Here is a 14,568-nt window from a genome sequence, read left to right on the forward strand (position 1 = left end):
TGAAATTTGTTCTCAGGGACACGTCCTTCCACAGCACTGCAGCAGTGATGAGTGCAAGGCACAGCAGGATGACAGTGAACCTCCAACAGCACTCTTGGCAAGAGACAAGAGCCCGTGGTACCCAGCCCAGGGCAGATGCCCTTCCAGCTGGAGAAAGCAAGGCAACTGACGAACTTGAGCTACATGACGAGTAAATGTGTTCAGTCTCCACTGTATTTCTGATTTATTGACCTGTAGATAAGGAGAACAGAATTGGGACTAAAAGAATTTATATTGTTTTTATTTTCTGGTGAAACAAGCACAAGAAATTCAATAGGCTGTGTTTTAATTTGTCATAGTGTTCATGAGATAAATAAATATCACTGACATTAATCACCACCTGGGACTGCAAAACACCTGTCAGACTCTGGAAGCTCAGATAGTCCCCTTTTATATTGCTAATTTACCACAAAACCATTTGCAGGTTAAATAAGTTGGACTTCTGTTTACATCTCAATTAAAAAATACTGTAAAAGGCAATGCCTCCCTCCACAAACTGCTTTAAAAAAATATCTCTTATGTGTCCTGTCTAATAGACACAATAACAGAAGCCTGTGAAAAATGTGACAGAATTGTACACCAGAACAGAACGTATTGAACAGCTGCTAAACCTATAGAAGTCACACTGTTTCCTGCACTGGCTGTTTGAGCATCTGATCTTATTGGAGCCAAGATGATTTGGAACAGCTTAGAGAGGAACTATTGACTGAAGAGACCTTTATATGGAAAACCATTGTTCTGTTAAATTTTATGACTTCACAGCTATTAAACTAGAGAAATTTAACAGACCAAATTTCCTTAGAGGTTTCTTTATGAAGTGAGTATGCTGAGTTCCCCATTTCTTCACAGATTAAGCTCTGTTCTTAGGAGCTCTCTCATTTTTCATCTACTGAAAAAATCAGAAAGCATGGCCTCGGTTTAGCAGTAGAAGCCCCTCATTAAGAATGAACTTCACCCACCAAGAAGGAGGAGCAAGAATTGTCAACAATTCTACTGTTAATGCTGTGATGGATTTTAGAGAAGCCTGCTGGAGGTGACCAGAGTTTCTCCTTTGGCTAATAATTACATTATCAGGAATGCCCTCCCTATTGGCCACAACTTTTGCCATCAAGAAGTTTCCCTTTACGTGAGTGTCATTCCAATAGCAGCATGGAAGGAGCAGCTAGTGACTGCCATGCCACCTAAAGCACTCAGTTGTTCAGAGGTGAAGGGTCTTCCACCAGGAACAAAAAAGGGGAGAAGGTGTGGCCTATAAAAACACATTGTCACACGTGTGCATGTGTTCTTGTGACTCACCCCTCTGCTGAAGAAAGGTTACAATCTGTGGCAGGGCTTTCTTCAGTGGCTGGCTCCCAGGGGACAATCCAGCAGTTAAATCTGCACAATACCACGTGCATAATGCCACTCATTCAGTTTTTCTGATGCAGCCGTGCTAAAGCTGGGGTACATGGAGAGAGAAGCAGATTCCAAAATATGTAGACTTCAAAACTACCCTTACATGACATTCCAAAGTCATATTAAAATCCACTGTAATCCTCCTTGCCAGGACTTTTCTGCCAGACCATCACTCATGGTCTTTATTACTCGTTCTTGTAAACCTGGAGAATTATGTTTCATTTCTTGCTAGATGTTAGATGTCATTTCTAAAATGCTGATGTATGTCAGGATCCACCCAGGACATCATATCATGAGAAACTGCAGTGTAACATTTTATTATACCTTCAAAATATATCTGAATTGAGAACAAAGCTATTATGCTTCTATAGGCATAAGTGCATCTGTGTTCCAGTGTCACTGATTGTTCTTAGTCCTTTCCTGATACCAGAGGTCTTGGCCTGATTATATGTCCTTTATGCTTCACTCTGTTCCTTTGGTTTTTTCTCTGACTTAAGGAAACATCATATTAACTAGAGCAAGTCAAGTTCAATGCAGAGGACGTGAGTGAACCCAACAAAGTGAAGACTCTTTTAATAATATTTTAATATCCTAAAGCTTCACACTTTGTAAATTGTGTGATTGGAGGATTTATTCTTCCCATTTTTTCCAGTGTTTGGACTTGATAGCAAAAGCTCTCAAAAGAAAAAAGATGCATTTTGAAAGGCAGCTATTGCTCCCTATGTGGTAGTGCACTCTCACAAGTACAAATTTATGTCAGTGCACCACACAGACTGCTGGGGATAGGGGGAGCACAGCTAGAAACACACCTTGGGATAAATGCCATTATTCTGTTTGGAAGCACCATGCAGAGTCTTGTCTCGACAAGATTGCAGAGAAATGGCAGCTCCATTGGCTTTTTTTTTTCTTTTTTCTTTTTTCTTTTTTTTTTTTTTTTAAGATCATACATGTATTTAGAGTAACACCATAGGAAATATAAGAAAAAGACCAATACTGAACTTTTAAAATAAGTGATGGGAGAGAGGCAAATGTATAAGAATTGCAGCACCACTATGTCCAGGTGCATGAGAATATTTATTACTTTAAAACAGCTGAAAATAATAGTGAATATGCAAGTTGTGTACATGAAAAATATTGTGTCTACTTGGTAATAAAAACCAAAGAGCATTATAAATGACCCGATAGCCTCAGAGCATTTGTGTCATGCATGTGTGTCTGTGTGGAAAGATACAACACGTTTCACACATACTTTATTTACACGAACGCTAAAATGTCCAGCGCCTCCAGAAGAGGAAAAGGACTAATATGGCCCTGAGAGTGCTTGGGGTCATCCCAGTGTAACTCTACCTCCAAGCTTAGGTGTAGCTTTCCCTACGTGGATGCTCCACAGGGTGCTGCTGGAACATTGGGAAGTCACCCTAGCAGGGCAAAGGCAGCTTACCAGCCCCTAGAGGAACTCTGCTTGCCTCCTGAATTATGTTGCCACATTCAACATAGAAAGTAGCTTCTGGAGGTGAAATTAGCTGAATTCCACTTTTGTGTACACGGGCTGTGCTTCTTTGGCCAGGTAGCTGGCTGCTAGATAACCTGATGATTGGTGGAACTGGGGGCAACACCTCATCCCCAGAGGAGCTGACCTGATGTGTCACCTCACATCAGATTACGTGGCACACTTTCACATTGCTCAAGGCCAGGTTCAGCAGCACAGCTTTTGAGTAGCAGGGACAAAGAGCAGTCCTGTAAGGAAGAGGATGAGTGATGCTCCACACAGCGGCTGTTCCCAGGGAGAGGCAGGCAGCCATGCCCAGATCAAGGGAAGAATCTCAAATCCTTTAAGAGGCTGTGCTCCGTCCGCACCGCTTCGCTGGGGAGGTAATAAACACCCTACAACAGAAATTAAGATTTCATGAGGAGATGGTTGATGAAGAAAAATGAGAAGGCCAAATGCATGTGGAGGAACAGCTTTAAAGCAGGAAATTGCCATCTCCAGCATAGACATGGATGCACTATCTGGATGTGCTACAGCATCAAATAGGGTGCGAAAATGTACTGAAAAAGCAATAGTTACTTTCTTGCTGTGTTTGTGAGCACTTCCAACATATCAGATGTATCAGACTGTGCTGGGTGGCCCTTCTCTTGTGGAAAAAGTAGAAAATTACTCCACATTTAAGTGGGATTTGGAATATGCCCACTGCTGGAATTACATGGCACCTGGGGAGCCAGAGGCTGTCTCTATAGAGTTGTTAAGCAGCTGTTAAGAAAAGAGAACTTGTTGCTGACATTAAGCAGAAGTTTGCAACTAGATTAGAGAATATATAAAAGTATTATATCTAAAAGTTAAAACAAAATTTAAAAAATACACTGATTTTCAGTTTTACTGTGAAGTCTGTTACAAAGACCTAGGACAGCAAAAGATGTCCATGAAGATGGAAATCAGCTTGTGAGGCAAATGTCTAATGCCCAAAGCCATTACAGAATGTAAAAGAAGGTGAGATGGCTGCGAGTGTGTCCTCAAAAACTCCAAAAGCAACATCTGAAATTTTCAAATAAGAAACAAGTATCTGTGATTGTTGCTCACAAGGATATGAATGTTGTGTTGACATAGCTGTGATGCAATGTACAAGGATAAAAGTGGACAGTGTTTTTGAGGAGAGGCAATATTTTTTATTACATTAGAATCTGGAGGAGGGCATATGTGTCTGTAAGATTTCCTGTTTTATCCAAGTATGAAACTCAATCTAACAAAGGACTATCTTTCCTGACAAATCTTGATTTACTCTTATTAAATCATGAAGTTTACTTTCTTTTTGCCAGACTTGCTTATACTTAGGGAAAAGAAAATGAAAAAGTTGTTTGTGTGCAACATCAATACTCTCTCAACAGGCAGGGGGAAGGGAGGGCATTAAGGAGAGAGGATATTCTTCTGCTGTGACATCTTTTTCTCCTAACAAACCATCACAAGTAATTTACTAGCAATGGATTTTTCTGGACTGAAACTGCTAGAAACAAACTAAAACAATAGGTTCAGAGTACAGCATGTTGTTCATGTGCTTGCCATATGCCTATGTTGCAAGCACAGCCAGACCCACACAGTTATTCAATATTGAAAGAATATTATTCAACTTTTACTGAAATTCTCTGTGATTTCATCAGTAAAATTGGTTTCTGTAATCCAGACGGGATCAGTGACACAGTTCAGTAATGGAGGCAACTCTGAAAATTAAGGTGATTATCAATGTATGGGCCACCCACTCTGTGCCATTCATTGGAACACGATCCATTGGAAGCCAAACAGAACAGGAAGAGAAACTGGCATCTACTGTGCACCAGCAGCAGAGATATTTTGTTACTTTATTTATTGATCTATTTATTGATTTATGATGTGGGTGGAGCTCTGGGAGAAGAAAGCTGCCTTTTAAAGCCTGGGTCTATAAAATCAGCATGTGTAGATGGTTAGACAATGTTCTGCAAGCATTTGTCTCAGACACCGAGAGCTTCTGCTGGTTTGGTTTTTCTTTTGGTAGGGAATTAATCCTTAAACATTCTTGTTTTCAAAATTATTCCTGCACTGAAGAAAAGGGCAGAGTGTGCTTTGCTTATCCATTCTGAGCAACTCACATTGGGTGCATGTGGTTAAGTGTGATATACATACAACATCCTCAGAAGCGTTTGGTCTTTTTGCAGTCTGTAGAACTTCCTTAAAAAACATTCTCAGGCTTTAATTAAAACTGTGGGCTGTGTGCTGTACTACATTATCTTGCAGGAAAATAGCCTCAGAAGATAAACTGAAATAAATAAATTTAAAATTCAGGTGCAGCAGGGGCCACACGACCCTCAGCTCATTCCCATTAGGTGACTGAACTCATATTCACTTCACAGTCCAAAATTATAGAGAAGGAGGGAGAAAAATGGAATTGGTGTTGGTTTTGCCCCCTGATGGGCACACATTTCAAGCCAGGTAGCAGCAAGGAGTTTTAGGACCCTTAGGAATAAGAGTGAGCTGCTAGAACGACTCCACAAGCCTGCAGACTTGTGGAGAAGCAATGGGACAGGCAGAATCAGTCATATTGGAAAGGTTTAAAGATTTTCACTGCTTTTATAGCACTGAAAGCAAAATGAAATTACTTACCTGTTGCTGCTTTCTCAATTTCCCCTCTACAGAAACTCTTTCCACTTGGCTTTGGGAATTAGACATTTGCCTCACAAGCTGATTTCCATCTTCATGGACATCTTTTGCTCTCCTTGGTCTTTGTTCTAGTACCTCAGCTGTGACATATTCCTAGTCTTTCAGTCTGCAGCTGTCCTCCTTTGGTTGTCTCACTGGAGGCTATGTCCAGAACCCACACCTTGCAGACATTTCTCCAAGCTTCTTTTGCCACCAGGGACACTTCTCCTGTAAATCTCACATCCCTTTCCCTAGACAGCTCCTCTCTAGGTTTCTTTCTTCTCCACTTCCTAGCATGCACATCTTTATTCATCAAAAGGTTTTCTCTCCAGGTGACCCAGATATTCTGCCTCTGTAAAATACAGTAGAGACAAACAAGGTAAAGAATGGCCCTTGATTAAAGTCACAAAGTATTCAACTCTTGTTAGCAAAACTGGTTTCATTAATTTTCATCTTAAAGAGGCTTTAGTTTTCACAGGTATTGGTCCCATCTAAGGAAGAAAACAAATTAAAGAAGTCAAGAAACAAATTCACTGCCTGACCTGTCTAGGTACCAGAGATCAGTGAAAGAATCCGACACAGGCCAAGCTGCAGCAAGCCCTGGAGGAGCCCACTGAGATGAGCTCCTTTATTTGTTTAAGCTGAGTTGGGTTCTCCACTCTAAAATATCAGGGAATCAATACTTATTTGTTTAAAACAGATATGCATTCAGATGAATTGAAAAAGCTGAAGTTACAAGTTATACTTGTCTCACAACTTTCACATAGGCTCAGAACTTCATTTACATTTTTAGAAAGTCAGCTCTGGACTCTACAATTCAAGGTGATTTAGATTTAAGAATGCTTTAAAATGGTTCTGTGAAGTCTGTGTGTGACTGTCTGGCTGTGCTCTTGAGGATGTCATGAAACTGGCTCCACGGCCTCTGTGGTTCCTGACCATGCCCAAAAAGCCTCCAGGCAACTTGCAGCTGCCAGTCTGCCAGAAAACACCACTGTCTGGCTGCCAATGCCTAAATTCAGTTCCTTTTACAGCCTTCTTTTTTTTTCTCCCACTCTTGCATGCACACTCAAGTTCCTCTGTCACTGTGTGTGAGGGAGAATACCATTCCGATGATATCTGAAATATTTCCATCCTGTTTACTATAATCTTAAATCATCAGTGCTGCTCAGCACAGGCTGGAAAGTAGGGGGTGGAATGGATTAGAAAGAAGATGCAGGTGAAAACCTAAGCTGGAATAAAAAGGGGGCATAAATATCCAGTTATACTTTCTCACTAAGCCTTATTGTTCAAAGCTGAGATAAAACCAAAGGCAGACAAACTATGAAATCTGAGTGACAGATTAAAGCAGCTGTACATGCTGTAAACATTAGACAAATACAACAATCAGTGTGTGTAACAAAAAGGGCAATATAAAACCTTTGATCAGCAAGATATATAACACTCTTTTGTGTTCTTCAAAGGCAAAAAGATGTTTTATTTACCTAATGTCACTTATATAATTGTTTGCTCTACCAGAGCAAGATCCAGAAGTATTTCTTCTTGTGTGCAGCACAGTGAAAGATAAGAGCCCATAAAGCAGTCAGATGATCTGACTCCCAGCCATATGTTAGCCTGTGGGTAGGAACGGAACAACACAGGGGATTTAGACCAAACTTTGCAAGCAGAGCAGACATAAACCAGAACCAGGTGTGCCCCATGGGCTGATCTCCTGTAGTGTTGATCCTTCTTCAATTCTGTGCTGACATCAGTGGGCTTTTGGTGCGAGCATGCCTAGTCAGGTGTTTCGGAAGTTATTAATGTGGATGGCATGCTGTTGAGAGGTGTACAGAAGGCAGGACTTTCTGCTGGATAGTCAGACCTAAGAGTGGAGCTGAAACATGCTGTGGTCTGTGTATGGCTGAGGCAGAACAGAGATCACTGATGCCTTTATCTGGGTTTCACTGTGCTCTGTCTCAAGAAAAACTCCCTCGAAATCAGCATTTAATTTTTCTTTCATTTCTCCTAAAAAAGACCCATGCAAACAAAAAACCCTCAGTATATATCTTGGAGAGAGCAGCTGAATGAGTGTACGAGTGTACGAATGAATGCAATGCCATTAGACGAAAAAAAAACCAGGGGAATAAAACAGCAGCCAAATTTTCCAGGGTTTCATTTTGTGGTCATAGTGCCCCCCAGAGGCACCTGCCCAGATAGCTGCATGGCTGCCTCGAACTTGAGAACTTTATTTAAACAGCAGTGTGCATAAAACCTACAGGTCTAATTTGTTCTCTCAGCCCTGAGTTGTTCTGCTTTTCATGCAATTTGGAGTGCTCCTGGCGAGGCACCATTGCTGTTCCCCACGCACAAGCTGGGGTTGCACTGCTGACTGTGTTTTGGTTGCACGCTCTTGCAGCATGTCTCAGGGGTGAGGCCAACTCTTGGGTTGCTGCTTCCCAGCAGACAGTTTCAGGTGCCAGGCAGTGCTGCTGTTTTCCAGTATGGCATAAGATGGATGGTTCCTCATGTCAGCAGCACAAACCTGCTCGCTTCCCTGCAGAGCACGTCCTTGCTATGCCTGTTCCAGGAGTGAGGCCTTGCTACACCTCATTCCCAGGCACTGGCTCGCCCATCCTACATAAGCGTTTAAAATCTGGTATTTTGCTCTCATAGTTTCAATAATAGCACTTCAATATTCAGTAAGAATTGTCAGTTGGTCTGATTAACTCAGTTGGGTCACTTCCCTGCAAGAGATTCATTCGTGCTGTGTAAAAAACCTGTTAGAACTGAATGTAGACAGATTACAATACTATAGTTTTCCTTGAAACACAATATCTGCTTTCAGCAGAAGATGTCTTGCTTTCTGCAGGTTCATTCTTTCTCAATAGGGATTGAGCCGAAGCCCACTGAGGTCACTGGAAGCCTTTCTCCTGCTTACTTTCTGTGCTGACAGATCAGTACTTTCTGAAGCACACTTGTAGAAGTTAGCCTACCCTGGACAGGAAGCAGCTATAATCCTTATATAGGCTGCATCTATTTTCTTCCAGAAGCCATTTAGGCTGTCCAATCTGTAGGGAAAGAACTGCGTTTCCCAATACTCACAGTATTATCATATTCTAAGCCATTAAACAGCAGTAATACTAACCAGCCTCCCTATGTCTGCAATAAGTCTTCCAAAAAGGTGGCTTCACATCTTAGTGTCTTTGATGTGGGACAAATGTTCATATCTTCATGGAGAGACACTTTGATCCAGAGGTCTTAATAATCACAGACTCCCTACTGAGCCCTGTACCTGCATCAGTCCTCAGCCTAGATCACTCCCCTTCTATTGATCCAGGTCAGGCACTGGGGCCAGACACAACCTCCTCTCTCCTGCACCCAAAATAGGCTTTAATCTACGTCAAAATAGCTGCTTTTGACTTCTTCCTTTCCTTTTCCAAATATTTCTGCACAAACACATTTTTGTCATTGTTTCTTCCCACTATTTACTTCTACAGCAAATTTTAGTTGAATGTCTATTTGAAGACGGTGAAAAGAACTTTGATCTCAATATAATTTTCATGGACCTGTTCAGTGAAGGTATTTCACCAGCACAGACTCACACTGTGCTCACAACATAGCAAAGCCTGCTGGCGGGAGGACATCACCTCCCAGGTCACAGTTTCAACAAAGTCTCTTGTTGTATTGAAACAGGCCTCAGGCCTTTAGCATTTTGAACGGTAGCAACAATTGTTTTGCCACACAGATTTTCCAAAAAGTTCCTTGGGAATACCCTAAATATTTTAAATTTGTTCCTAGGGAGTAACAATCCTAGCTGCCTGGATAATTCAGGGCATTGCAAAATGCAACAGGTCATCCTCCAGTAGATTTTATACTCTCCCCTTGAGCTAGCAAAGCTATCAAGATGTGATTTCATTGTGTAAAGATGTGTTTGACCTTGCTCCCCACTCACTCCTGAACCATTCAACTTGGAACTTTGTAGAGCAGTAGAGGAAAGAGAAGGGAAGAGAAGAATGTAATAACCCTCTTGGGCCAGCTTCCTTTTTTGTGTATTTCTTCACCAAACAAGTAGCCAGGAACGCTAATCACCCTTTTGTTTTTTCATGTACCTTTCTTTTTGGCAGCAACAACAACAGCAAAAACTCACAACCAGTCAACCCCTTAAAAAACACTCAAAGCCAAAACAAAGTGGAAAAAAACCCAAACCAAAGCAAAAAAAACCCAAACCCAGCCAAACCCACTAAAATCAAAACCCCAAAACATTGTGGAGAGGAGAGAACTGTTTTACAGGTCGTCTCCTTTTCGGTGTGTCTGCCTCAGTTTTTCATGACAAATGCCCAGATTCAGCTAGATTTGAAACATTGGAAAAGTTTAGATAGCTTTAGTTCAAAATATGCTTTATGTAACATTTCAGTCACTCTTGATTCTAATAATTTCTGAAATGTTAAAATACACCAAAATCAATGTAGGGGACTTCAGTTAGAAGTGTATTTTGCTATCTCTCTCTCAATTCTCTCAGTAAGCTGGACAGCAATTTCAATGTAGATCACACAGACTGTTCTAAAATGTGTGAGTGTGGATGCTGGTATCCAGCTCTAATATCTAAGACTGAAAAGGGGATTTAGAAAGCTCTCATTGTCCTACAGTGGTCTCAGGAGATGCTAGGGGCTGTCAAGGGGCAGTTTATACCAGATGTCTGCCATGCTCCTGCTGCAGCCGCCGACAGTGACTGATGGTGTGTCTCACTTTGGAAAACTCTGGGTTGTAATGCTGAGCTCTGCCCTCACCTTCAGAAACCCATATGCACCAGGATATGTGCTACTGTGGCTCAAAGACCATGCAGAAGGTCTGCAAGTAGGCTCTTAATCAAGAAGGCTCTTTAAAAGGAAAGGGGGCTGGAGGAAAGACAACTGTCCCTTTACACATGTTATGATTAATTTGGGATTCTTGAAATGCCATAATGCCGGAAAGACCAAAGGACAGAGCAGAATAGTCAAGTGGCTCTTTGAAGACTCCCTGTCTTTATTCTGTGTTTTAGGAGGACTGGCATTTCTGAAGTGCATGCTGCAGTCACTGTCAAGGCCAATCCCATCAGCTGCTCCCTCAGCAAAGCACTCCCCACTCGTACAGCTCTTTCATGCAGCTACCACATACTGGGGTATCATAAATAAATTTTTCAGGCAAGTTGCCATATCAAATTCTTTCTCTTGTGGGTGGTCCTTGAGAAAAGCAGAGCTCTGTCTGTATTACCAGTCTTGATAACAGACTGTTTACAACATTAGGATTCAATGGTTTAGATTTTTCCCCTTGCTGTAAATTACTTGTCTAGACAAACTTGAAGCTCCAATCTTCATGAAAGTACGGCTTTGACTCAAGTGCTGATGTAATTCCCTGATTGAATACAACATATTTTTAAAAGCAATCCTGCACTGCATAGTTCCTCTTTTCCTTAATCTAGTCGTCTTGAGCTAACTGGAGAGATTTTTTTCCTGGAGTGATTTTATGCTTTGCCTGAGCATGTGACTAATGTAATAACTAAAATCTATGTGAGTCAAAGATTTGAAGTTTGCATCCCACAGCTGTAAATTGTTTTATCTTTACTCCAAAAAGAGGTATTTTGGGGGAAATAAACACAATGAAACCAACAGAAAAGTAGTCAAAAGTAAAAAACAAAAAAACAAAAAACCCAACAAAACAACAAGAAAACCAAACCAAGCCAAACTGAAAAAATTAAAAAAAAACCTCAAAACCCCCAAACCGAACCAAAACTGAAAGAACAAAACCACAAACAAAAAACACCAAAAACCAAAACACAAAACCAAAACAAAAAAACAAAACAAACAAACAAAACCCCTACAGCCCCAGAAGACCAAAAAACCAACTAAACAAAAAACCTAACAAATCAGCAAAACCCTCACTCAACTCTATATTGGCCTGCACACTATGTATTCAAAACCCCGAATGAACATTTGCACTTTTATACCTGAAAGGAGCCTCAAGGACAAAAAGGTCTGACTTTCTCCAATTTTTTTTTTATTTTTTTGTGGCCCTTATTGAAGACCAACTTCAAGGTAACTCAGGCCACCAACACTATGGCATCACACATATGTGACTATGCACATGCATGCTCCCAGGGAAAAGTTGGGGAATGTAACCAGTGTGAATGTGTGAAGAAAGGAGAGGGCCTTGAAATATTTTGCTTTGTGCACTACACTGTATTTCTGACCCAATTTCTTTTTTCCACAGGTCCAGTGCTCTTCTATCTCTTTTCTATTCTGTCACTGCTCAGAAAAACAGGCTGAGTTTCCTGAAGGTGCCTCTGCCCGTGGCAGAGGTTTTGGAGTAGATGATCTTTGAAGTTTTTTCCCAATGTAAACAATTCTGTAATTCCCTGTTCCAGGGACCCTGGGAAAAGGAGGCATAACCCCCCATTAAGGCATGGATGGCAACTTTTCACCAAACTCCCAGGTTTGGTGGGGTCAGGATATAAGCACATAAGCCCAGCAGAGTTTGGCTCTACATGGATAGCCATTGTTTTTTTCTCCTAATTTTGAGGCATTTGACTTTCTGAGCTGTGAATCTCCTTAGAAGTCAAAGGCTCCTTGGAGGATGAAGCCAAGGAGAGGTGAACAGTGTTTGTCTTGAGGGGATCCTCCTTCCTCCAGGTGGCTTGGGCAGGGGCTTCAACTCTCCATACTTCTTTCCACTCCATAAACAGGGATAATACTGAATCCTTCCGTGACAAGCCACTGCTCCAGCGTGCAATTTTGTGGTTACTACCAATGTTTTATCACAAAAGAGGAAATTCCATGCTATGGGTTCTGTGGGAGAAGCAGGAGGCCTGACTTGCTGGTCTGCTCCTTCACCTTCTCCATAGGTGGGGAGTACTGGGAAGAATTGCCATTTTTCCCTTCTGTTTCCATTTCCCCATGAACCACGCCCCAGAGCAAGGGCAGATAATGTAACTCAGAGCAAGAGCAGATACTATAACTTTTGTGTTGTTTGTTCAGTGCTCAGAGAGAATACGTGGTGTACAAAATGAAGAGGAAGGTATGATTGCTTCTCCTCCAAGCTTACACATTGGTGTCTGATCCACTCATTAACCTCTCTGAGACGTCAAAGGAAGAGAAACCTCTTTTTGCAGACTTAGGTAATTTATCATTAGAGAAAGTATTTCTACTTTGTCATTAGAAGATTGGAAGTCAGCAGGATCCGGCCTAATATTGTGCAAATAGAAAAACAAAATAATAGAATCCTCGAGTATGCTGAGTTGGACAGAACTGATGAGGATTATCCAGTCCAACTCCTGGCCCTGCTCAGGACACCCCATGAATCACAGCATCTGCCTGAGCTGGAAGGTCAAACAAGGATGCTCCACAGACTGACCATGCAGGAGCAGCAAGTAACAGTATCCTTATGTTCATCAAGAGAAACAAATCAACACTGAGCTGGTTGCTCGGCTCTCTATTCAACCGCCTGCAAGACTCACACAGAATGCACAACCATAAACTGGTGTGAGACAAGAAACATGGAATTGTCATTTGTCACGGATGACAGGACTTGCAAACCTTGGAAACCAAGTCTCTTACTCACTAACCCATGCCTGTACCAATGGTACCTCTGTGTTACCAGGGTCCCTGTATGTCGGATAAACATTTGTATCCAGCAACAAAACATTGTCATTGTAGGAAGGGTGAAAGTGTATTCTTTAACAGGAGTTGGGTAAATGGTGTGAAAGTCAGAGGGAAAATAAAGGGATTTGTAGCTATACTGTTGGGATCATGACGAGCTGCAGGCATGGGAGTGCTCAGGTTTGTTGCTGCTGTGACTGAATCCCGGAGTGACCGCCACTGCCTCAGTCAGAGCAGGAGCAGTCCCCGCTCCTTAGGAGTTGTTTCACCCTGCAGGACCTACCAATGCATGCAAATCAAACCTGCAGAGAGCTGCCTGGGGACAGGGCCTCTGGATGTGCTCAGAGTGGATGAACTGGGAAAGACACACGCACTGCATCCATGCAGTACCTGAGGATGCATTGACTGGACACATACATACGTACAGAAATAGGCACTTCTACAAACACAAACCCTACATTCCACACTTGGGCCTCCTATTCAATGCACACTTCCCCCAGGAACTTCAACAGCTTTTGGTGTACATGCAATATGTAACATATCTTGTATTCTGTACTTATTTGCTGCACAGCTGCACAAATATAACACTTCAAAGAATACAGTTTAATCACTTGAGAACATAGTCTTTATGGAGTGATGAACAAAGAGTTTCTATTCCTTGCTTTTCAAACCAGCAATGCTGAAATGTCCAGCATAGATGTCTCATTTCCAGATGTTTTCTACATCGGGTGATAATATTCAAGTAATAGTTTTATTTCCAATTCTGACATGAAAGAACATAAGTGTATCAGCACTCACTGAATTCAGTGGCAGAACCAACTGATAGGAGCCCATGTGAGTGAAGTGATTTTTTTACAACTGTTTGCAGCTCTGGGCTAAATCTGATTATACTGCAGGAAAGATACATATCATTTTGTGTATTGCAATTTTCATTATTTCAGTTCAGATATCTCAGCTCAGTCCTGAGTTGTTTTTGGTTGTTTTTGAGATTTATAACAACAAATTTAGGAGATTTGCAGAAAGCTGGGACCTAAATGGTGCTATAATATATGTCTATGATGTGTTGTCCATAGATGTCATTAACTTCAATGCAGCAGACAGGAATTTCTGGACCCAGCAGGATACATTTTGTGATTTCTCTTCCATCTACATGGCAAAGATTACAGAGACTGTCCCTCACATTTGGCAAAAAATCTCATTTATTAATAGAGTCCTTGCTATCTTCATACAAGTGTTTTACAAATACTTTTTGAAATGCAGAAGTTAAATAAACATGCAAAATTGAAAGACATTTGAAAGTTACAGATTTTTAATTAGCAGAAATATATCTGATTAAATAGCAGAAACAAACCTAGCCCAGGA

General features: G+C 41.4%; 1 protein-coding gene across 7 annotated transcripts in view; it reads right to left on the bottom strand.

Annotated features, from left to right (window-relative positions):
- Window positions 1-264: 264 nt before the first annotated feature.
- Window positions 265-14,568, bottom strand: part of SLC35D2 (solute carrier family 35 member D2) — a 62,794-nt gene continuing 48,490 nt past the window's right edge. For 3 of the 7 annotated variants that reach the window (XR_010031316.1, XR_010031314.1, XR_010031319.1), the window contains 3 exons: window positions 7,081-7,210; window positions 5,564-5,951; window positions 265-3,318 (listed from right to left, as the gene is read on the bottom strand). Coding sequence is in view for 2 of the 7 variants with exons in the window: in XM_063181040.1 (XP_063037110.1) it covers window positions 7,091-7,210 (120 nt within the window). In the remaining 5 variants the exon portion in view is untranslated. The remainder of the gene's footprint in view (window positions 3,319-5,563; window positions 5,952-7,080; window positions 7,211-14,568) is intronic. The other 4 variants (XM_063181040.1, XM_063181039.1, XR_010031315.1 and 1 more) reach the window with 3 other exon arrangements.

Source organism: Melospiza melodia, chromosome Z (genome assembly GCF_035770615.1).
Source record: "Melospiza melodia melodia isolate bMelMel2 chromosome Z, bMelMel2.pri, whole genome shotgun sequence".
NCBI classification, from domain to species: Eukaryota; Metazoa; Chordata; class Aves; order Passeriformes; family Passerellidae; genus Melospiza; species Melospiza melodia.